The following is a 24997-nucleotide window of genomic DNA, read 5'->3' as shown; positions in this document are numbered from 1 at the left end:
CCGACTCCGGATCACACAGGAAGTTCTGGGTGACGGACCGGGCCGGTTCCGCCACAGCAGAAGAGCTTTTGATTTAAATCAATGAATCAGAGCAATAATGTGGTTCTGTTATGCCGAGTCCAGCCTGTTCCCCCGTAGCAGCAGGACGACGGCTGCAAGCTGGACTACAGCAGAAATAATACAGTTTATTTTATTAGTAGTAATAATAAAATAAACCGATTCTGAAATGTGTTTGCAGAAGGAAGAAAAGATGTTTAGAAAACATCACAGAGAGCGAAACATGGCGCCGGTCAACCGCTGCCGTGAGAAACTTCACGGAACTTCATCTCCAAACTCAGAAAGCAGAGCAGCAACGAAACAAAACGTCTCCGCTGGCCCACTGCCAGGCTCTGGTTCTGGTTCTGGTCCAGGTTCTGGTTCTGGTCCAGGCTCTGGTTCTGGTTCTGGTTCTGGTCCAGGCTCTGGTTCTGGTTCTGGTTCTGGTCCAGGCTCTGGTTCTGGTTCTGGTTCTGGTCCAGGTGGAGGTTCAGGTTCCGGTTCTGGTCCAGGTTCTGGTTCTAGTCCAGGTTCTGGTCCAGGTTCTGGTTCTGGTCCAGGTTCTGGTTCTGGTCCAGGCTCTGGTTCTGGTCCAGGTTCTGGTTCTGGTCCAGGCTCTGGTTCTGGTCCAGGCTCTGGTTCTGGTTCAGGCTCTGGTTCTGGTCCAGGTTCTGGTTCTGGTCCAGGCTCTGGTTCTGGTCCAGGTGGAGGTTCTGGTCCAGGCTCTGGTTCTGGTTCTGGTCCAGGTTCTGGTTCTGGTCCAGGTTCTGGTTCTGGTTCTGGTCCAGGTGGAGGTTCTGGTCCAGGTTCTGGTTCTGGTCCAGGTTCTGGTCCAGGTGGAGGTTCTGGTCCAGGTTCTGGTTCAGGTTCCGGTTCTGGTCCAGGTTCTGGTTCTAGTCCAGGTTCTGGTCCAGGCTCTAGTTCTGGTCCAGGTTCTGGTTCTGGTCCAGGTTCTGGTTCTGGTCCAGGCTCTGGTTCTGGTCCAGGCTCTGGTTCTGGTCCAGGCTCTGGTTCTGGTTCAGGCTCTGGTTCTGGTCCAGGTTCTGGTTCTGGTCCAGGTGGAGGTTCTGGTCCAGGCTCTGGTTCTGGTCCAGGTTCTGGTCCAGGTTCTGGTTCTGGTCCAGGTTCTGGTTCTGGTCCAGGTGGAGGTTCTGGTCCAGGTTCTGGTTCTGGTCCAGGCTCTGGTTCTGGTCCAGGTTCTGGTCCAGGTTCTGGTTCTGGTCCAGGTGGAGGTTCTGGTTCTGGTTCTGGTCCAGGCTCCGGTTCTGGTCCAGGTTCTGGTCCAGGCTCTGGAGGTTCTGGTCCTCTCTACTGTTCTGGTCCAGGTTCTGTGTTCTGATGTTCTGATGATTTTCTTCAGGATCTGGTTCTGGTCCAGGTGGAGGTTCTGGTAAGGTTCTGAACTTCATTCTGATTAATAATCAGGAATCAGTTCTGGTCAAAGGCTCTGGTTCTGGTCCAGGTTCTGGTTCTGGTTCTGATAGGTGGAGGTTAAACTGGTCCAGGTTCTGGTTCTGGTCCAGGCTCTGGTTCTGGTCCAGGTGGAGGTTCTCACAGAAAAGTTCTGGTTCTGGTCCAGGCTCTGGTAATGGTCAGGCTCTGGTTCTGGTCAAGGTTCAAAGTTCTGGTCCAGGTGGAGGTTCTGGTCAGGTTCTGGTTCTGGTCAGCTGTGTGTGTGTTCTGGTGTGTTCTGGTGTGTGTGTGTGCTCTGGTTCTGGTCCAGGTTCTGGTTCTGGTTCTGGTCAGGTGGAGGTTCTGCTGACAGCAGCAGATTCTGGTTCTGGTCCAGGTGGAGGTTCTGGTCCAGGTTCTGGTTCTAGTCCAGGTTCTGGTCCAGGTTCTGGTTCTGGTCCAGGCTCTGGTTCTGGTCCAGGTTCTGGTTCTGGTTCTGGTCCAGGTGGAGGTTCTGGTCCAGGTTCTGGTTCTGGTCCAGGTGGAGGTTCTGGTCCAGGTTCTGGTTCTGGTCCAGGTTCTGGTCCAGGTGGAGGTTTTTCCTCTCTACTGTCGCCACATGCCCTGTGCTGATGTACTGATGATTTTCTTCAGATAAAAACTTTTTAAACTGATTTGATTAATAAACTGAACTTCATTCTGATTAATAATCAGGAATCAAAGATTCAACTCAAATGACTTTTTCTGCCTCAAGACGACAATTTGATAGAAATGAAACTGAATTAAACGGAGAGATTTTCCAACCCCAGAATTTAAAACACGGAGAAATTTCTCACAGAAAAAGTTAATGGAAAATCATGAATTATAATGTGACAAAAACTTTTTCAAGTCAAGTTCAAACAAATCAAAGCAATCTACAGAGAGCATGCAAGCATTCAGCTGTGTGTGTGTGTGTGTGTGTGTGTGTGTGTGTGTGTGTGTGTGTGTGTGTGTGTGAGCAGTGGGACCCCCCACAGTGAAGGTGTTTCTGCTGACAGGAGCAGATTCGCGGTAATGGAGGCTCTCTGTCGTCCCGGAGCAAAGCGCCAAAGCAGAACTGAGTTCTGTCTCCAACTACACGCACCGCTGAGCCTCCAGATGACAAAACGCCTCAGCAGTTGACCAAATCAACTACAATAAGGCTGGAAAAGAAAAGGGGAAATTGAAGGGGAAATTCACAGATTTGTCATATTTTGCTGTCTCAGCAGGAACAGAAGTATTTTCAAGAGGAAAAGTGTCTGCTGGTTGAGCCAAGAAACATGACCTTCTGAAACATGATGGAAACAAGACAGGAAAATGTGGGTACAGGCTGACAGGAAACATGATGGAAACATGATGGAAACATGATGGAAACAAGACAAGAAACATGATGGAAACAAGACAGGAAACATGATGGAAACATGATGGAAACATGATGGAAACATGATGGAAACATGATGGAAACAAGACAGGAAACAAGATGGAAACAAGACAGGAAACAAGACAGGAAACATGATGGAAACAAGACAGGAAACATGATGGAAACATGATGGAAACATGATGGAAACATGATGGAAACAAGACAGGAAACAAGATGGAAACATGATGGAAACATGATGGAAACATGATGGAAACATGATGGAAACATGATGGAAACAAGACAGGAAACAAGACAGGAAACAAGACAGGAAACAAGACAGGAAACATGATGGAAACATGATGGAAACATCTCCCATTCAAGGAGAATAATGCATCAGCATACAGTTTATGTTGCATTTCATTGTTTTGAAAGACAGGTTTGATGTCTGCTCTGCTGGATGTGGAAAACAAAAACCAGCCAATCAGAGAGCAGAAACATCCAGACCTTCACCTGCAGAGGAATCTCTTGATTCCCCAGCAGAGGCCAACAGGGGCCAATACGGGCCAATAGGGGCCAGTAGGGACCAGCAGGGGCCAACAGGGGCCAGTGGAGGCCAGCAGGGGCCAACAGGGGCCAGTGGAGGCCAACAGGGGCCAACAGGGGCCAGTAGGGACCAGTAGGGACCAGCAGGGGCCGATAGGGACCAGTAGGGACCAGCAGGGGCCGATAGGGACCAGTAGGGACCAGCAGGGGCCGATAGGGACCAGTAGGGACCAGCAGGGGCCGATAGGGGCCAACAGGAGCTACAACAGGTTGTGCTGTTCAAACGCAGGAATTCCCCTCAGACGTTTTCCTGCGTCTCTCACTGACCTTGTAGAAGCGGCTGGCCTTTCTGCAGCGGTCCGCTCAACACCAGCTGGTAGTTCCTGACCTGGAAGCCGGGGACACAGCCGTCATGGCCGCCGTCATGGCCGCCGTCATGGCCGCCTGCGTGAGCAATCTGCAACACAGAAAACCAAACGGCCGTCAGAGAAATGAACATCTTTGAATCTGTCAGTTAATTAATTTTTTTTTTCCCTCCAGGGTCTTTTGTGGCTCTAGTGTCCCTTATATGACAGCAGGCTGACAGGAAAGGGGGAAACAGAGGGGGGAAGACATGCGGCAAATGTCGCCGGGTTCGGGACTTGAACCCGCGACGGCCGCGTTGAGGACTCAAGGCCTCCAAATGTGGGTCGTGCTGTCCCCCACAGCACGCCCGAATCTGTCAGTTAATTTATAAACATTTACATATTTTTTTGTTCTGACTGTTATAAGGTGGAAACGACCGTTTTAGTCGATTTGAGGTCTGAATTTTCTCCAAGCCTGCTTGTCACGTTAAACATAACTGTGCTATAAAACATTCTGCACAGAACACTTAAAGCTAAATTTGATTTGAAATTTTAATAAAGCATCCAAGAAACCAACAACAACTGATAGAAAATCCCAAGTTAATGCAAGTCAAACAAAGTTAAATATTCCTGTAACCAGTGACGGCTTTGAAAATGGCTAATACGGCTCTCCACCCAGGGTGGCAAAATGCTTCTTTATCCGTCCTGAATGAGATTTCTGGAGCTTTTTGCACATCTCACCTCTCTGAGAAATCGGACAATATTTGATGATCTGTTAGTTAAAATCCTAAAGATTTGTGTCATTCTGACCTGAATGATGTTCAGCTTTTAGAAAACCTTCATTCTGTCTGTGGAAATCCAAAATAACTTCAGATTCAACTTCAACTAAATCAATCAGAACTTCAAGATGTCAGCAGGTCAAACATGAAGCAACAGTTGCTTCTGTTTGGACGGTCATAAGATATCCAGGAAGAGCCGCCATCTTTCCATAACCTCCACCTGAACGTGTTTTTAACCCAGAGAGCTGCTGCTGCTGCGGCTCGGAGGAACGCATGAAGAAGAGACGTAATTGACCTGAAGCTGCACGTCGGTGGCCCCTGCAGGACGCAGGGCCTGAAGGAGGCTTCAGCAGGAACACGAACAGTGAACAAGGTTTCCAGCAGATGTTAGAGACACTGAGAGATTAGTCAGAGAGTGGAAGAAGCACTTCTGTCCTTACAGGAGAAGTCTGAGTGATAAGTACGTTCATCAGTAAATGCCTCTCCTGCTGAACGAGAGGCAGCACAGAGGCTAAAGAGGAAAATGAGACGAGTTATAACAAGCTAAAAGCTGAACTATATGGAGAACTTTCTCTAACTCAGCTACAGGAAGAGCTCCAAACATTACATGAAAGAAAAAAAACAAGAGAAAGTTAACGAACCAACCAGGAATAAGCCTGGATGGAAGATGTGTGACAGAGTAAAGTATTTATCTAATGATGCATCATTTACGTTACCAGACTTTCAAACAGCAGATAGTGGAGTCTATTCAGAGACCCGGCAGCGTGACGCAGCAACTCTGGCAGACGTTACATGAAATGTTGGAGGAAATCAGTCAGGGAAGGCGTGTCGTTCCAACACACGTCGCCATGTTCACTCAGTTCCATCAAATGCTACCAGGCCAGCAGAGACCAGCAAGTAGCTTTCTGCAAAATCCTGTAGCTTCTTGCAACGTCCTGCAACTTTTTGCTGCAGCTCCTTGCTGCAGTTTCCTGCAGCAGGCCATCTACTGTGTCGTCAGAGCCGAACAATAAAAACACCAAGAGCATTTTAGTTTCCATTAGGAGGTAAATACGGAGCCACAGCGGGGAAAAGCACTCAGGCAACATGATGTTAACGGTAACAATGCTTGGAAAAGGTCTATTACTGAAGACTCATTTAGCAATTTTCCCATCCAAATAGTAAGAATGGACAACAAATTTTTACAGAATTATCTGAATGCAGACTGCAGTTCTTCAGCGCTGGAGTTTTACAGAACATGAGCTTAAAAGCTAAAATTGAGGTTTTAACTTCAAAATCCAGTGAAAAGAAACATCAAATGAAATCTTCTGGGGTATGAATACTTCTGACCAGAGACACTGATCACTTCCTGAGTGTGTGTGTGTGTGTCCAGAGGGTCTGAATTATGGCTTCATTATGAAACTGTTTGAAATAAATGTCTCTGTAAAGTAATAAACTGTCTTCTGGTTTTAATGAGCAGAACTAATCCAAACTAATAAAGGTGGAAGCAGAGCAGCTTCTGGTTTTATCTGTCAGTGAAACAGTTTGACTCTTTGTGTTGAAACCGTGAGAGATGTGAGCCGACGGCCGGGATGGTTCTGGTTCTCCATGCCTTTCAGGCCAGGCGGTACCGAGTCGGTACCGAGTCGCAGCCCCGGCTCCAGACAAGTTTAATGGCTTATTTTGGGGCAAAATGAATACATAGCAATAATAATATTACTCAAGTAAAAGAAAAAGGTACAGTCCTGTAAAACTACTTTTATAAGTACTTTTTTTTTCCAAAAACGTTACTCAATATAACAAATATTGTTATTAGCTAGACATCTTTTAGCTAACATTACCTTCATCCAGCAGCTTCACTCAACTCAGTCGGTTAGTTTGGGGGAAAAACTGCAAAGTTCTTGGGTTTTGCTGGTTTGCTGCCATGATTCTAACACACCTGTCGCACAGGTGTAAATCCAGCTAGAGCCTCGTGGCGCCCATGTTGCGTTTAAAGGCGGCTCGGAAAAACAGGTCACGACATGTTAACAACGGATTAAACTATTTTAATGGCTGAAAAAAGTGACATGAGGTGCTGATATTGGATGCGTGGAAGTGTGTGATCTGTATCAAATTGATTTAGTTATAACAGAGAGTTGACCACTCTAAGGTAAAAATAATAAAGAGCTTCCAGTCCGGGGGGCTGCTAACGGCTGCTAACGGCTGCTAAAGGCTGCTAACGCTGCTAAAGGCTGCTAACGGCTGCTAAAGGCTGCTAACGCTGTGTTACGGAAAATTATTATTTTTAGTGCTTAATACAGCTAATCTTACCCCAGGTGTAAAAGGTATATTGAACAGTCTGATTTTGAACAAATTTCTTAACAGTTAATCTTATGTCATGTGTGAAGGGTATCTTGAGCATTCTATGTTGTATAAATTTCTTAGTTTTAAACAGATATTCTGTGAAGAATTTACAGGAAATTATCCACCAGAGTAAATGTCAAAGGTCAGGAACTAGATGCAGATCAAAGGAGATCTTTTAGTATTGTTATCAGGGCTCAGGAAGCCACGAAATTAGCATCTATTGCAGGGCAGAAGCCTGTATGGCTCACAGAGCATCAAAGGTTTCCCAGAACCACATCTGACATGGTTTAAACTAAAATGCAACATAGAATGTTGAGATCACTAACAGTTTTCTAAGTATTAATAGCAAGTTTATAATTAAAGTGCATTATCTAAGTTTAGAAGGGAGAATGCTGAATGTATTTGAAAATTGTACTGTCTATGATAATATCTGAACCAAATGGAAATTGTTTCAATGAAAATGTGTTGTTTAGTATTAGAAAACTGTTCAGGATTTTATGTGATAAAGCAAGGACTTAAATCTTTGGAAAATGCTGAATGCAGTAGACCAGAATTAGGTTTGTGAAGATAATCTTTCCTTAAACTAAATTACTTGATTTGGCCGGGAGGCACTCCGAATTTCACAGGTATCTGTTAGAGCCAGAAGACTAGGATGCAGCTGCTTGCTCCATTGTTCTTCTAGAGACCAAATGGCCTTTGATCTTTGGCGTGAAATTAAGGGAAGGTCTAAGTTCCTCTGAGTGTCCAGGGGAGCTCCTGGTTGGTCGAACCAGGGGTACGCCTTAATGAATACATTAACAAGGTTGAGAAATCGCCTCCACTATAAAGAGATTGAACAGTATAATAATAATTTAGATCAGCCTTCTCCAAAGACATGTCTTTGCTTTTTCTTTCTCTGTCTCTGTTTTTATTCTTTGTCTGTCTCAGGTAATGAATGTATGTCTCTGTAACTCTGCAGTTTTCTTGTTAACTCATACGTTGCTTGTTGTGAGATTAAACGCTGTAACTCTGTGACGTCATCACGCATGTTGCTCCTGATTGGCACACACTCCTCGCTGGAAGGACCCGGGAAATAGGAAGAAATAGAGAGCCAAGCTTTTTCCAAATGAAGCTAACTTAGTACTATTTTTTTCTTCAACAGCTGCTAAAGGCTGCCTGATGTCTTTAGTTTCCAGAAAAATCCAAAGTCACAACGGAAGCAGAAAGCAGAACGCTTCCTGATCGCCGTCCGTCCCAAACACATCAAATTAAATTCTGAATCAATGCGAGTTTTATCCAACTCATTAGATTGGAGCGAACTTATCGTCAGTTTAGAGAGTCCATCTGCAGCGATCTGGTCAGAACCAGCACTTCTCTGAGATTCTGTTGTCTGTAATCTGGAGCCAGTCGTCTCTGACCTCTGACCTCAGCAAGGCATTTCCTCCAATCAGCTGCTGTTCTCTTTTTCAGATGGTTCTGTCTGGTTGAGGGTTCAAATCCCAGCAGATCAACAGGTTCTGAACAGCAACAACCATGATGTGTTCAAGGTCACTGAAATCTCTGTTCCTCAGTCCGTTTGACCTTCATCTTCATTCGTCTGAATGCTTTCAGTTGATTGGCTAATCCAGTGCTGTTACCTGAACAGGTGTTCCTAATAAAGTGGAACTGTTGGGATCTGCCGTGTGAGCGTTTGTGTGTGTGTGTGTGTGTGTGTGCGTGTGTGTGTGTGCGTGTGTGTGTGTGCGTGTGTGTGTGTGTGCGTGTGTGTGTGTGTGTGAATGTACCAGTGTTTAGGTTTAGGTTGTAGAATCCCTCTTGCTTTATGTATCAGTGCAATGGGGAAATAGCGCCCCCTCTGGTGTGGCTGGTTACATGTTGCTGGCTCCTGGACTCAGTCTGTGAAAGCTGCAGAGGTGAGTTTCATTCTTCAGCATACAGTAGAAAAGTGTTAGCAACAAAATAAAAAATAATTTTTATTAACTTAGACAAATAGTGTGTAATGAATATTTACTAGATGAGTACTTTTGTAATTTTTGTACTTTTTCTTTTGTTAATATTGTAAAACACTTCATGTGCTAAGTTAAAAGCTAACATAACGCTCTGTTGTAGTGAGCTGAGTGAAGCTGAGCCGTTGCACTGATTTGAACCCCAATATGTTCTCATTCAGGGAATAAACTGAAACTCCTCGTCTTCATTACAAAATCTACACAACGCAGAGTCGAGGGGTTACTTGGGCCGGCCCGGTACAGTGGAGTGAAGCAGAACCCGGTTACATGAGACCTCCTGTCGCTTTTAGGATCTTTGTGGCAGAGAGTGGAACTGGCTACTGCCAGCGGACTCACCAGCAGGCTGCAGGATTTAAGGAAGGTTGCAGAACCATTCGACCTGATGATTGTTCTACTCTGGTCGTCTCAAGCCCTCTGAGATCAAAGATTGTCTTTGTGTTTTCCAAAGCTATTTTTCCTGTGTCTCCTATGCATTCATGTAGCAATCCACTTACCCAAGAAGATCCTGAAACTCGGCACTGAAAGCTCAGCTGTTCCATGTAGATGATTCCCTCCTTCAATCCAGCCTCAGTGACGCCTGCCTGCTTTCCTGCTCATCCAAATATTAACCTGCGAGCCACTCCTGGGTCAAACTCCTCCAGCCAAACCCTCTGAACTATTGGAACCAAAAGTCTCACCAGCAGATTCCCAACATCCCTCCAACATCCAAGACTCTCCTCAGAACCATACGATAACTGTTGGCTTCACCTTTTAAAGGACTCTCATCTTCACCTTGCCAATACTTATCCAGTGTTCTCTCCAGGCTCTTCTGAATCCAGATCCCTCCCAGAAGGCTCCTGTCTCGAACATTTCCTTTGTACATATTGTAAATAAACTGTCTTATTATTCTAGATGTGGGCAAAACGGCTCCCAAAGAACATGACAAGAACACCTGTTCAGTCACCAGTCATAAACAGGGATAACCAGTAATAACCAGTGATAACAGTAATAACCAGTGATAACCAGTAATAACCAGTTATAACACTAATAACCAGTGATAACCAGTGATAACCATTGATAACAATAATAACCAGTGATAACAGTAATAACCAGTAATAACCAGTAATAACCAGTGATAACAGTAATAACCAGTAATAACCAGTAATAACCAGTGATAACAGTAATAGCCAGTAATAACCAGTAATAACCAGTGATAACAGTAATAACCAGTGATATTACTGGTTATTACTGTAATAACCAGTAATTACCAGCAGTTGCTGGTAGCCACCAGCCATGGTGTTGTTGCACGACCCCATGGGGTCGTGTTGTTGCTGTGCTGCTGTCTGCAGCCTGTAAAGGTCCAGCAGCAGCAGCAGCAGTAGATCAGCTCATCACTGGAGAGTTTGACATCAGATTCAGTTCAAGTGTGAAGGAGCCGCCGGGAGATTAAGAGCACACAGTAAATGTCACCTCTGCTGGAAATCAATATTCCCTGAAGGATGGGCAGTACATCAGCAGATAGAGCCAGAGGGGCCGCCGTCCGTTTGCTGCATGTGGATGCAGCTGGAGTTCATGTGAACAACCAGAGAGAAAAAACACATCTGGCTGAAAAAGGGCAAAAGAAAGAGATCCGTCTGCGGTCTCATCTTTATTTCAGTTATCATTATGAGATTAATAACTGACTGACTGTAAGGACACAAAGGAAAGTCGGTCCAAAGGCCTCAGATGTTCTGAGTTCTTCATTCAGCTGATCTTCCCTTTGTGGACCAGCAACAAGAACTCAGAAAAATCCTGCAGGCCGTTTGGGGTCAGGAGGGAGATGGACTCAGATCAGACCAGTAATAACCAGTAATAACCAATTACTGGTTATTACTATTCAAATGAAACCAAGGGCTCCTCACTATGGCCGTGGGGTGAAACACGGTGGTGGCAGCATCATGCTTCTTTCCAGAAGCTGTGGAGAAGTCGGTCAGCCCCTCACAGGAAGTCCAGATAAAACACAAACAGGTGACTGAAAAGGTTGCAACAAAAGGTTGTTATTCAATCTAGATCCAAACATTTAAAATGATTTTGCACATTTGCCTTATTAAAAGAAAAGTATCTAGTTCTCCAAATCTTTTGGGTTCGATTTAACAAATTTATCCTCGGTCAGAAAGATGGAGGTCATTTTCTTCCAAAACAATTCTAAATAGACAATTAAATAAATGTCAGCCATAATTTTACCCTGATTAAAAATATAAATATAAACTTGTATCATTGCTGCACTGCAGAAATTCAGTCCAAGGGCCACAAACGGCCCCCGGGCCACATTTTGGACACGCCTGTATGTGGCTGTTTTTAAAATAACTCGGTGACATCATCTGTTAGACGAACAAACTGAGATTAAATCCAACTTCCTCCTTCAGATCAAGAAAAAACAAGAATTAAATGAGCAGAAAATCAGGAATTTAATATTTTATGCTCTTTGGAGTTTAAAACACGGCAAATTGTAATGAAATTAGTTTGACGGCCGGAAAGTTTTCACCGATATTTATGGAACTAAGCAGGAAGTGAACCGAGTCCAACTGCTCTGAATGTTTTATCTGCTGCTCAGAAGATGAAAAATTCCTTTCAAGTCATTATTTCCAAGTCCGAGTCAAAACTCAAGTCTCAAATCTCCAACATCTGAGTCACCTCTTACTCCGCATCACTACATGAATATTTAATATCTAATTATTAACCTTCAGGCTTTTAATATTTATTAACAGTTATCTTTTAAATATTTAACACTTAATTTGTCATCCAATAATCTGCTAAAGCCTGATTTTTATTGTTTTAATCTAATGTAATATTTACTCCATTTGAAATTTGAATAATAATTTATCCTCAAAGAAAAATATTACAGCAATAAAAAGATTTTAATGTTGAATTTCAGCTGTTAGTCTCTTATTGTTCCTGTTGGTTTTCTTTACTACAGTAAATCCGACTGGTTGGGTTTTCTTCATGTCACTCTGAAGAAATTTGAATCAAGCTGGGAAATCATTTTGCTGGTTGGTTCTGATCTGGTGGAACTGGATGTTTTAATAAACCTTCATCTGGAAACGGTTCTGTTGATGTTCTTCCCTCTGAGCTCAGTTTAAAAAGGAAAACAGAATCTTTATGAGTCCAATAAATGTTCTGCTTGTTTAACAGTGAAATCAACAGAACAGCATCAATAAATCTTATCTCCCATCCAAATCCACAGCATAAAGCTCTCCTCCAAACATTTCCACTGAAAGGAAGCTGGTATCAGTTCTTATTTCATCTATAGATAAAGTTAACTGAATCAGTCAGAAGAAACGCTAGAGCAGAAATAGAGACTTTATGTGGAAGTGCAAAGAAACCTGATGGGATTTTCCACAGCAGCCGCGGCACAAAAACAAGCTCACCTATTAAACAAAAAGCTTTAATAGATTTCCTTTTGAAAGCAGTCAGACCTGCAGCTTTACAGGAACAGGCGTAGTGCTGTAACCAGGTTCATTTAAAAACATTTTCCAGGCACGGTGGGGGAAATTTGATTCTTTTGATGGAACGTCAAAGGCTGAAAATCCGAACCTGATTTAAGGAACTCCAGAAAAATACATTCTCAAATTCAAGCGTACGTCCAATCCCGTCTGATCCCAACGAAAACGGCGCTACGGCGAGACTCCCAGCTGGGGTTCACCTGCAGCTCAGAGGAAGAGGCAGATCAATTATTCCTGTCGGCTGTTGTTGCCCTTGGAAGATGAGAAATAATCCTGCTGAGTGAGTTAGGCCTGTTGCAGGCTCTCTTCTCTGAAAGGAAGAAAAGTGAAGGAGAGAAAACGTGAACCTGAAATGCTTCTTAAACTGTTATTTAACGGGGATTTCTGCAGCAGTTCCTTTTCTCCACGCCATGTTAGCATGTCAGTATCTGTAGCGAGTTAAAGCGGCCGGCTTTGAAGAGGCAAGTGGAGGAGCAGAGTCTGCCTCAGAAAACAGAGCAGCAGCATCAGGAGCCTGCAGCATCGGGAGCCTGCAGCATCGGGAGCCTGCAGCATCGGGAGCCTGCAGCATCGGGAGCCTGCAGCATCGGGAGCCTGCAGCATCGGGAGCCTGCAGCATCAGGAGCCTGCAGCATCGGAAAGCTTGCAGCATCGGGAGCCTGCAGCTTCGGGAGCCTGCAGCATCGGGAGCCTGCAGCTTCGGGAGCCTGCAGCTCCGCACCAGGAGGAGGAAGAGCAGAGAGAGAGGGAGGAAGAGGAGAACAGGTGACCCGGTTCTGTCTGCGGGTTCGGATCAGAAACGCCGTCGCTCTGCAGCTCTTCCTGCCGTTCTGGAATTGGATGAAAAATCAACGCAAACATGGAGGAGACAAGCTGAGTTTCAGGCATTGAGTGAAAGTTTGGGGTTTGGACATAATCCGAGTTTACCCCGAGGCTGGACTGACAGGAGAACCAAAGCCGATCCGGGCCCGGCTTTGGTTCTGGTGGGAGAACCAGCAACCAATGAAAACCAAACCTTATGACCATTAGAGAACAAATTCAGATTTTGTAGAGAGGACCCCCGCCTGGCTGTGGTTCAGTATGTTTTACCTAAAGCATTAACCTCCAGCGGCGTCCAGAGGACAGTGGGGGCCGGGGGCCGGGGGGGCGTCCCGTCAGACCGTCAGTTCTCGAAACACAGAGTGTAACCTGTCAAACTAGCACCAAAATAATGTTAAAAAATCAGCTTGGGAAGTGGAAATGCTACGATTTATTTATTTATTGAACAATTTATTTTCCGTGGAGCTGATTGGCTGCAGAAGAGAAAAGCAGTGAATGTTAGCTTAATGCATGTTAAGGTATATTTGCTGTTTGAATTATTAAAATAGGAACCTCAGGGTATTTTAGAGGAAATCTCCAGTATTCATGGGCAGCTGTGACCCCTGACCTCTACTGGGGGGTTACCTGTATGTAGGTTAGCTCTACGATTAGCAGTGTTGAACAACAGCAGCTTTTATCAGTTTATTTGAAGCTAAATTTCCTGATTCAGAAACAGAATATGACCGGTTTGAGCTCTACAACGTTCAAACGCTTGAAAATTTGCTTGTTGTGAACATCTGGATGATGCTTCAGGTGAAACATAAAATCTGGCGTAGAACCAGCTACATCTGACCGACTGCTGGACAATCCCGACATGCCAGCGGTTGGTGGCTCCACCGTCCCAGTGGCGGACTGAGACACAGTAAAGTTCCCAAAAAACAGAGCTTCATGCAACAAATGCCTTGTTTGCTGCTCTGAACAGCCTCACCTGATTGGTCAGTTAAATTTAACACCAACAGTGAAGAAGCTAACTGCTAGCATGTTGTAGCAGCTCTTTATGTGAAGCTCAGCAGCTCTTTAGTCTTTCTACTGTTTGTAGGATGGAAATGCCAGAGTTCTGGGAGCAAGTAAGCAAGAAAGTATAATAATCTCTGTGGAGTCAAGCCGACTTTTCCTTATTATGACCGGTCCTGGGTAGCCGGGTCCTGCAGTCCAGGAGCGCAGAGTCAAATCAAAGGTCAGGTGGCCGAGGCAGAGAAGATGTGATGAATATTAACCAGCTGTTTCAGAGAGCAGAATCCCTTATAAAAAAATCCCATGAAAATCACATGGTTTCACATGTGATTTTCATGTGGTTCACATAATCCAGGAAAATAATCACGTTTTCACATGCAAACATGTGATACATGTGGGTCACATTTTCCACATGTGGTCAAGTATTTTGTTCATGTGTTCAATGTTCCCTGCATCTTGTGATCACATAATTCTCACATGTGCACCACATTTTTATTCACATGTCAATATCTTTGTCATACCCATTTCTCAATATTTTTCCGTACTTGACTGTGTTATTATAGTTATACAGTTAAGATATAGTTAATGAATGTACAATATATATATTGTACATTTACAATATAGAGATCCACAAACCCTCAGCATCAATAGAGCTGAGGACAAGATCACTGATGCCTGTTGTTCTTTAAGGCTGGGTGAGTCGGACATTCATCGTTTTGTTGGCTACTTTTGAAACCAGTGGATGATTCCTGTGGTTTGTTGGTAAAACGTCTGAGTGTGTCCAGGCCTGATACTCTGTACTTGGTGCTAGAGAGGCTAACAGGAGGAACAGTTTTCTGCTAAAATAAAATCTTCAGTGTGTGTCAGATACACGTTGCATATTGATCTGTTTAGCTAACATCAGACTGTGACCAGAACATCACTGATTAAAACCTCCGTGTGAAACTTATAAATACATTAAAGCTCAACCTTCAACATTATAATTACATCAGTGATCATCTCTGATTACATCTCAAAATTAATCGATTGTTTTGAGTTTTCTGGGTCACAAACTGGACTGGATGTTTTATGATCATAATGAGAAATAAAGGCAGCATCTCCACTATCATACAGTCGTATCAATAAATGATCATGAAACCCACATTTATGATTTAAAGTATTTTAATTGGTCTGACGTTATAATAAAAATGACATTAGATTCACTGTAAGTAGAAGATTATCATAATAAAAAGGAAATAAAGGTTTGTGTGTAATAAAGTTATATAATATTTCACTCAATGAATTAAATTTCTGAAATAAATTAACTTTATATAATATTTTACATTTCATAAAATGTATAAATTTCTTATTTGAACTCTTTTTCTCTGAAGGACCAACATGATCATCTGCATCTGTTTAGAGAAAAAAACGTAAAACATTCAGGAAATGATTTGATTTCTTCCTGTTAAATGAAGGAAGATTTTTCCCAACTCAACTCAGATCCTGATTTCAGTTTTTAACTCGTCAACTAAGAATCACTTCCAACAACATTTATAGGTAAAGGAGAGGTAATTAGTCCTTATTATCATTTTTGTGCTTTTATTATATCATTTAAACCAACATCCAGCTGATTATTCAGTATATAATTGAATCTACCAAAGTTCAGATTGGAAGTGGAAACTTTGCTATAATCTGCAGACATTTTGAAAAGTTATTGTTTTAATCATGCGTTGTCCTTCACTAGATTAATATTTATTTATTGTTTTTATGAATGAAGAGTTTGTAGATCGAGCCAAAGCTTCGCTCTACATTTTGACATTTGGTTTGTTGTGGTAAATTTTCTGTTTGGTACATTAATGTGAATCTCAGAACCAAAACAAACTGAACTAATGATGAGCATTCAACGACTGTTTTCCGCTGCACTCAGGTGTTTTAAAAACTTACCAAATAAAAATGATATTATGGTTTTTATTTATTGTTTCAGAAGAAAAATCAATCTTCTGCAGGTTTTATTTATTTGAGTGCTTAATTATCTGCAAACTGAAGTTCTTGAAGTTTGACACAGAAGGATGTTCCATAGTTACATTAATGTGAGTTTATTTAGGTATTAATGCCCAACATTTTATGCAGTTTTTCTCTGGAATGTGAAACAAACATTATTATCCAGAGCTCAACAAACCGTCTGCATGCAGGATGATAACCGTAAGCATCATGTCTTCTCTTTGTAGTTTAATAGATATGATTTCAATCATTTATAGCTGAACCCATAAAGGTTTAATAGATACAACAAAGCGGGTTCTGGAGTGGTTCTGCTGGTGTAATGTGATAATCATGACATCCTGTCCAGAGTTATCTTCACCCCTCAGCCTGTCGTAACGCAACAGAAACATCGTCTACTTCCACTCTGCATTAAACAGTCAGGATATGCACAGCCTCCCTCTGCATCTACTGCAGTAAATATTGAACACGCGGAAAGAAAACGTTGTAAAGGAGGAGTAAATGTTTCCTGTGCCGCTCCTCCCCTGCTGACCTTGCAGCGTCTCTCGCCCTGAGATGGGATGTTAATGTCAGCGTGAGGGCCGCCGTGCTGCAGCAGCGTGGCTGCAGCCCGCGCTACTACGCACGCTGCAGCCGCCCGCTGCAGCTGCCAGCCACGCTGCAGCATGCGCTCAGCCGCCACGCTGCCGCCCCATAAAACCCTCTGAGCAGAGAATCAATCATGATATAAACCTGGAGTGGAGCTTGTTAAAGTCCAAGGAAGGTTCCTCTACCCTAATGCTCCTAATCTTTAGCAATTTTCTGCTGGACAGAAAGATTGCAGCTGTTACTCCCATCCTGCCAAGCATTAGAGCCAGGATGATTTCAGATGATGGACCAGCAGTGGAGCTGAGGGACAAAGAGCTTCTCCATGACCAGGTCTCTGTCAAAGGGATTAACATTCTGCTTGGCCACCAAGCCGCTGCTGGATGAGCTCTAGATCATCTTAGCAACAATAATCTCAAACTAATGAGTCATAAACATCGACACTTTCCCAAGATAAAGCTGTTCTTTATCTTGGGAAGGAGTAGAGTCAACAGCTGCTGTGAACCAAACAAAACTGGACCAAAACTTCAGCTTCTCTTTGCACAAACCAACCAGGATTCATTTCTGTAGAACGTAACTCCTACTTACTCATCTATTTCTTAACTTATAAAGGAAACAAATGCAGCTTATGAAACTGAAATATTTTTCAGAAATGCTACTGGACATGTTATTGGTTGGGAAGCAGCCAATCCAGAACTATCCTCTATTTCTCTTGATGCTGATTGGCTGAGTGGATATTGCATCAATCAATGCATATTCAGGTTTATTTGTTGTTTGAACCATTTCAGTAGGCGTTATTGTTTTCAGAGACGTCTCAGGTGGATTTCAGCTCTCCGGCTGTCGACCCTGACCCCCGACACCGGGGTCACTGGACTCCTTAAATCTGACCACAACGTGTGGAAAGTGTAAGTAAAAAAATATATTCTTCCTTTCTAATTCAAAAGACAAAAACATAAGGGGTTGAACAACTTCCTATTTTTAAGGTCGACTACAACATGAACCGCGGTGATGACGTCACCGCGTTCACGCCAAACGCATTTTGAGCGTCAGTCCTGTCCGGTTTACATTCAAAAGGTTTCTGCAGAAGAAGACAGAATAGCGCTGCGCCATGTCGCCTCCTGCTGGTTGGGTTACACCAAACATTCAGATCTGAAACTAATTTTGTGTCCGAGGAAAAAGACTGACAATCTATCTAATTATTCTATTTGGAAAATTTCATATTCACAAATGTACATTTTTATCATCTTCACCTTTTTTACAATTTTGGTGAATAAAATCAAACTATATTTATAAACTATTTCCAAGAGTATGAACAAAAAACACATGAATGTTGTAGATCTCTGAATATTTTTAATTTGTCGTGTCTGTAATATCTGCTCTCTGTTCCTTTTGTTTTTCATAACAACGTATTTACAACCCGGCATACTTTGTGATATTTTGTGTTCTGTTTCTTTGTTTTTCTTTGTTTTTGTAAACAAAGATGTTCATTAAAACAAAATTTAAAGAAATATAATTTTGTGCCTGCAGAACTAGAACTTAATCCAGTTGATTTGTTTAGAACCAGTTAATCACAAACTGTGTCGATTCACACAAAAACATTAAGTTACGTTAATAAATGTATTAAACAACAAATTCACTTTCTTAGAAACAAGTATTTATCAAAGTTTGTCTGGTTTGCATTGAATATGGAAAATGTTGGAGAAGGCAAACAGCAGATCTGAAGGCAGATTTAAAGTTTAAGAGAAACTTTGAAGAGTTGATCAAATAGCTCATAATTACAGACTGAATGTTTTTCACCTCTTAACGCCTTTCCAAGGTTGTCTTCAGTCCTACATCCAAACAAAATGGTTAGAGTATTATTTAGCTGAAAGTACATCTGCACAACATTTCTCTCTCCTTTCCTCTTTTCAATTTGGTCTGGCAACGGTTTACTCCCTATAGTCACCATTTGCATACCTCATTTCAGTAAAGCAATTCCCTTAACTATCCTTTCAACATTTTCCCAATGACAGAGTGAAGGATGTGAGTCGCTGCTCATATTGTCCTTCAGGCTTACCTGTGGTTATTCCAATTTAGTGTCGTTATGCAGCACTCTGCCTTGCCTTTACCTCGATGTCTTCCAGAAAAAAACTAAATAAAACAAATTTTATGGAACAGTTTCTCAGGGTTTCAATTATTTGTCCGTACAGCGATACGAGTGGAGACAGCATGAGGGTAAATATGAGGTATAGAAGGGCAGAGCTCCAGGGGGGAGGTTTCATTTCTGTGAGGCAGACATGGCTCTATTGCTCAACGATAAATCTGATTTAATACCTTTTGTCCTGCACTGGCTGGAGTCGCTACGGAGACAGAAAGAGATGGAAAAAGATGGAGGGTGGTAAGCAGTGCAGAGCTGAGTAAATAAGAACTGAAAGGAGAGGAAGCGGCTTGGGATATTGGTTGTCTCTGTTCTATTAAATCAGAATAATAAAGCTGTACATGCAAAAATCCAAGCAACAGAGACGTCTGGGGGCCGCCGTCCCAAAGTGCCTGCAAATGGGATCCAGTGTCAACAGTTAGCTTAACACAAGGACACAGCTGCGGCCGCCACTTCTCATCAACAAGCAGCAAAACGACTCCCACTCAGGAAGGAAAGTGGCTTACGCTCCTCTTCCACGGCTAAACGGCTCCAAGCGTGGCTGTGAAATCCCAAACTGCATCCCTGCTGCTGCAACCGGCTGCAACCAAAACCCACTCCCACCTGCAGCTCAGTCACAGATCAGCAGTCTGTCCGACTTCACCACTGCCATCAGGAAGCATCCACACGTTTCCATTGCTACATTATTAGCAGCTTGTACTAACGGCTCATCGCTCACAGGAAGCAGAACGTCAATAAGAACCCACCAGTGAGCCTCCATTAAACACAGAGATATGAATCTTTCCTCTATTACCTGAATTTATTAATCATTTTGTAAACTTTGTTTCAGAAGAGTTTGGGTCACAATCTTCAACTTTTAGAGTCCTTTTGTATTTTAAAGATTCAAAAATCCCACCAGGACCAGAAACGGCAGATATTAGTCTTCACTAATATTTAAAATCTCTCTGAAAGATTGAGAATCACACACTTAGGATGTTTTAACAGCTGATAGTCAAAAACTCCATCATCTGCTCCACCTGCAGCTGCTGTGGTTCTGACCCAAACCAACCTGTTCCCCTCCTGGCCTGTGGGGGCGCTGCACCAACAACCACTGAAGGAAACCACACAAAAACCTCTGAAGACACTGAGAGCAACTTCCTTCTTCACCAGATGGAAACAAGATGGAGGCGTCAGATTTTAGTGTTGGAGGATTTCTCTTTAGTCTTTGGCTGAAGACCAGGAGACATTTCTGCTGCTAGCGCTAGGCTAACATGTTAGCTTTGGTTGGATTTACCCAGAATGCCCTGCGCTGTAGAACACTTCCTGCTTTTGGAGCGGTCTCTGGTCCGCTTGGCGTTCAAACCGAACCAGAGTTCACTTCAACCGAACACTGACCGAGGTTTGGAGGATTCACACGTCCCTAAAGCGGAGTTTCTAGGCAGATGGACTGGATTTGTACTGGAGTTGGATTAGAGCGGACTGGAGTTGGATTAGAGCGGACTGGAGTTGGATTAGAGCGGACTGGAGTTGGATTAGAGCGGACTGGAGTTGGATTAGAGCGGACTGGAGTTGGATTAGAGCGGACTGGAGTTGGATTAGAGCGGACTAACAGGGCTGATGGGAGTGAAGCTTGAAATCTTTACCTGTAGAAAACCACAGACTGCAGGATTTATCCAACCAACTGAAACCAACTTGAAGTGTGAAACTCACAGTTTAACTGGAAGATATCGTCAGACTGTCTTTCTGTTCCTCCATGAAGCGACAGTGATGTGATATTCACCGTGGCCTGCTGGTGGCGACCAGAGGAGGCGCCGGTGAGCAGCAGCCAGGCCTCCGGCTCTCTGCCCAGGGCAGCTCTGGCTACAGAGTAGCTCCAGTCAGAGAACGACAGTAACGCTGTGGAGTTGTGAATGAAATCCCTTCATATAAAATGACTTGTTTCCTTACAGCAGGAGGCTGAGAGAGCTGCAACCAGCTGACCTGATCCTGATGAGTGGCATGAACACACTCTTCTGTCTGAATAGTTTGAAATGGTTTTGGTTGTTTTTGTGTTGGTTTCCCCGTCAGCCTCCACATTTAGCTGATGACTTCAGATTTGACTGGTTGGATCCAAAATCCAGGACGGCTGAAGCCAACTCTGATTTGGAATCCGGGCGGCTTAACACATGAGATCATCAAATGTTTACATATTTAAATCTCTACATTTAATCAGAAACACAAGGTTGATCCCAGCCAAGTCTTTTCTGATTTCAGAATCAGAACCAGAATCTCAAACCATCCAGTGACAGCGCAGCATCCAGCAGCTGCTAATCAGGAGTTTTAGTGCTTCGTGCTTCCTGCTCCTCATCCTCGCCGTGTCCTCTTGGCTCATCACGGCCTCTCGGGTTGCTGCTGTTCGTGTGCCAGGCCCGCGTCATCATGGATGAAACCCAGAGCCCGTCTTCCTGACAGCGGCGCGGCGCAGCTCAGCTTCATGTCTCCTGCTCATTAGACAGGGTTACATCAGCTGGCCCGCTTCCCGCCTGTCGCCCTGTTTCTGATTAAACGCATGGCGGACGTGAGGGCAGCGCGCTCAGACTGCTGCCACCTGGTAACCAGCATTAACATGTGCAGGTCAACGGAGCCGCTCTGGGCGGACCGCCGGGCCGCCGGTCGCTTTGTAAAGTTAATTAATGTGAATTATTAAATGCAAAGTCAAACTGTGCAGTTTAAGGTTCGAATCCAACCCAGTTTGCATTAACCGGCTTTGTGCTGACAGATAAAGTTTGATGATTTGGTAAATCTGCTGCAGACGCTGCCAGCCGGGTCAGAGGATCCATCCCAGCGTTTCAACAGAAACCGGTTCAGATGGACTCAGTTTCATCTCTTAACGTCCATTATAACCATTAAAACCAGTTGGTCTGAGGTTCCTCCTGCACCACCCATGATGCCAGCAGGTTGGAGCAGCTCTGCTGGACCTGATTGGTTCTTTTTCTAGATGTTAGTTCCTCATTTCCTGCTGTTTGAACAGATGTTCCCTCTGGTTCTGGATGCTGAACATTTTTACTTGGCACCAAGGTATTTTTTGTTGTTGTTTTTGTAGCAGGAGCTGATTAGCAGCCAAAATCTCCAAGGTCTGTGAACTTTGGCCCCAAACCACAAAGGAGCTGAAAAGGAGGCTTCATGGATGCAGAGCAGGAAGTTTAAACCGTCTCTTCCCAACTCAGAACGACCAGAGAAGATTAAAAGAGGAGCAGCAAAAGCAAAGGGGGCGGATTAGCAAAGCTGCTAACAGCTGATGATGTCACCCTGAACATCTTACTGGGGAATATCATCTCTGCTGCCAGACTATTGAGCTGTTAGCATGTTAGCATGTTAGCATGGCCCTACAGGAAGCCTCAGAGACACACAGCAGAGATCAGGCAGAACATTATGACCACCTGCCTGCCTGTGTGTTGGTCCATACAGCAGCAGGATGAAGTAAACAGAACATTTTTCAAACAGATGAAATCCTTTAATTTTCTGCATGTCTCACATCTTTCTGTTTATCTGTTGTGAAATCTTCTTTGCTATCGTGTCACAACAACATTCATCACTTCAGAATGAGGAGATAACATTTTCTCCCTGCAAAGTTTTCTATGTAAAGATAGTTTATGATCTCAAGACACCAGAAAGGCATAATGTTTCAAACTGCAGCAGGAAACTGATAATGCAGCTGGTTCTACGTTTAATTATGGACACATTTTCTGCACCATCAAAACATCTCAGAATATCCAGCTTCATGTCGTCCACTGATCCCCAACAGAGAGGATTAAACAGCGACTGAATTACAAACTTCACAACAATGATTATTCAATATTTCAGACGGATTCTCATCAGGCATGTGGCTCACACAACTGAGCTGTGGAACAGATTAGCTACCGTAATGGTAGACTGCAGCAGCGAGCCAGCAATGCAAGGCTTTCCTTTCTACTGTGTGTGCGTGTGCGTGCGTGCGTGCGTGTGTGTGTGTGTGTGTGCGTGCGTGCGTGTGTGTGTGTGTTTGTGTGAGTGTGTCAGAACAGTTTCTGGGCTCACTCTGGTGCAGAAAACATGCATTGGTATTATTTGAGAATCTGGAGGGCTAATCGAACACGATGTGGCTTAGTGATGGCTGGCTGGAGGAGGAATGATGAGCGATCTGGACCGCTGCGGGGGCTGAGTTTGGGTCAAGCACCATTCTGTCTCACAGCCCTGGAGAATACAGGCGCTGTCACAACAAAGGTTCCTCTGGGGACGGACAGGCAGGGAGGAAGAGAACAGCAGGAGAGTCAGCTGGGAGCAGAGCCAGCCAGAAAACCTTCAGAACTGAACCCAAACGGATCGTTTCTACTTCCATGATGCTTCTGATGAGGCAGTTTGCAAATCTACATGCTAACCTGAGCAGCTCCTCAGAACGTCCCTGATGTGTCAGAGGGCTTTGATGAAAAACATGGAGGATTTTCTCTCACATATAAATGAGCTGAAACATCAGATGATCGTCTCTGGAGCCGTTCTACATGCTGCACTCATTTCACAGCCTGATAAAGTCTAATAATCTGAAACCCGGATCAGATCTCAGCCAGCAGAAGGTGTCAGTGAACTCATCGTCGTCTTTGTTATCATGAAGCTCCTCAAGGACAAAAGCTGCAGCGACCTCCGCTAGCATCAAGACTCGGTTCTTCCTGTTTGTGGAAACCACCACAGCCAAACGCTACGCTGCTAATAACACTAAAATGACAACAAACTGTCATAGACATGAGTTAGTTGTGTTGATGGCAACTGTTTGTCATGTTTTGTGGTTGTGGGACGGTGAGGTAGACACAAGAAACCCAGGTAGTCGAGAAAATGACGGTAACTCTGGTAACTCAGCTAGAAATAATGACGTCAGACGGCAGAATGGACAACAGACGAGACCAGGACCCGACAAGGATACAAGAGACTTGGTGGATTTAAATACTCAGAGGGTAATCAGGGGAAGAGACACAGCTGGGATCAATCAAGGGGTAGAGACTCACCTGACACAGAAACCAAAATAAACACACAAAACTCAAATCCTCAGTTTTAGCCTTCTGCTAATGTTAGCGCTGTGTGCTAGCTGTTAGCTAGAGAACAGAACCTTCCTCCGAGTTTTGAAACGTTATTAGATAAACAGCTGGAACAGTTTTTTTCTGTTTCTGTTTCTTGATCCAGATGAATTCAGAACGTTCTTGGCGCTAGCGTTAGCTAACCCGCTAACCATGCTGAGGTTTTCCAGACGTGTTTGTTCACGTTGAGTCGTTTTCTGGCTCCAACATGTCAGGCTGGACGGACGAGTCCACTGCTGGTCAGAAACGGTTCTGCTAATCGTAGCTCTGCTATCAAACTACAAAAATGGCCGAACAGCAGGGGGCGGGGCGGAACCACCTCATTTGCATTTAAAGAGACGGCACCAAAAAAGCCACTCTCAGATGAACCTGGGGTCAGAGGTCAAAGAGGAATCTGAGGAGCTACAAGAACCAGGAAGTCAGCTTTAAATAGGCCACAACTGGAGGGTTCAAACAAAGGACTGGAAAGAAACATTTGTTCACTGGGAATCCACTTCCCATCTCGTTCTGATGCTCAGTTTAAAGTCCATCAAGTCGTTTTCACCGAGTCTCAGTCATAAATGATTTGACTGGCTGGTTCTGAGCAGCCGTGCCTTATGAAGTGGCAGTGATGTGTTCAGGTGTCTGTGTCAGAGTCAGAGAGTTCAGGTTTAAGTTGTCAGAATAAATGATGAGGCGTTTTGGCAGCGTAGTGAGGAGATAAAGGACGGGTGGATTCCGGGTCAGGAGGGACGTCTGAGCGATAACGAGCCGCTTCCATCCTTCATCCGCCGCCAAGGCTGCAGTCAGAGTGGAGCAGCTTATTGAGTCCGATTTATGCCCTGCCCAAACTCTTTGTCAGAGAGATGAGTGCATCATGGGAAATATCATTCAAGCTAATTTTTCTTGCATCTATCAACTATTTTTTATGTTCAGCATCAATAACTGCCTGCAGCAGCAGATCTGGACCTTCTTCCTCATTTTGATCCTCTCTTCCCTTCATAAACTTCCTAATCGTTCCCCACTCACTCTGTCCGCCGGTGCGCTGCCATCATTAAAGACACTTGATGTCCAAACGTTTGAAGAGACGTTGGAGTGACAGTAAGCGGCGATCGGGCGGCGATGAGCCCCATGAAAACCTGCGGCGCTGCGTCACTGACTTATTGAAGGGTGGGGACGTCATTAGAGGGCGCGCCGGGGAGGA

General features: G+C 44.0%; 1 protein-coding gene across 5 annotated transcripts in view; it reads right to left on the bottom strand.

The window, feature by feature from the left end:
* Positions 1–24997, bottom strand: part of cdh13 (cadherin 13, H-cadherin (heart)) — a 237492-nt gene that overhangs the window by 163032 nt on the left and 49463 nt on the right. For all 5 annotated transcript variants that reach the window (XM_044123866.1, XM_044123869.1, XM_044123868.1 and 2 more), the window contains exon 2: positions 3677–3806. In XM_044123866.1, the coding sequence (XP_043979801.1) occupies positions 3677–3806 (130 nt within the window). The remainder of the gene's footprint in view (positions 1–3676; positions 3807–24997) is intronic.

The sequence above is a fragment of the Gambusia affinis genome, linkage group LG08 (assembly GCF_019740435.1).
Source record: "Gambusia affinis linkage group LG08, SWU_Gaff_1.0, whole genome shotgun sequence".
NCBI lineage: Eukaryota > Metazoa > Chordata > Actinopteri > Cyprinodontiformes > Poeciliidae > Gambusia > Gambusia affinis.
The sequence above is the reverse complement of the archived record's forward strand: the minus strand, read 5'-3'. Positions and strand labels throughout refer to the sequence as shown.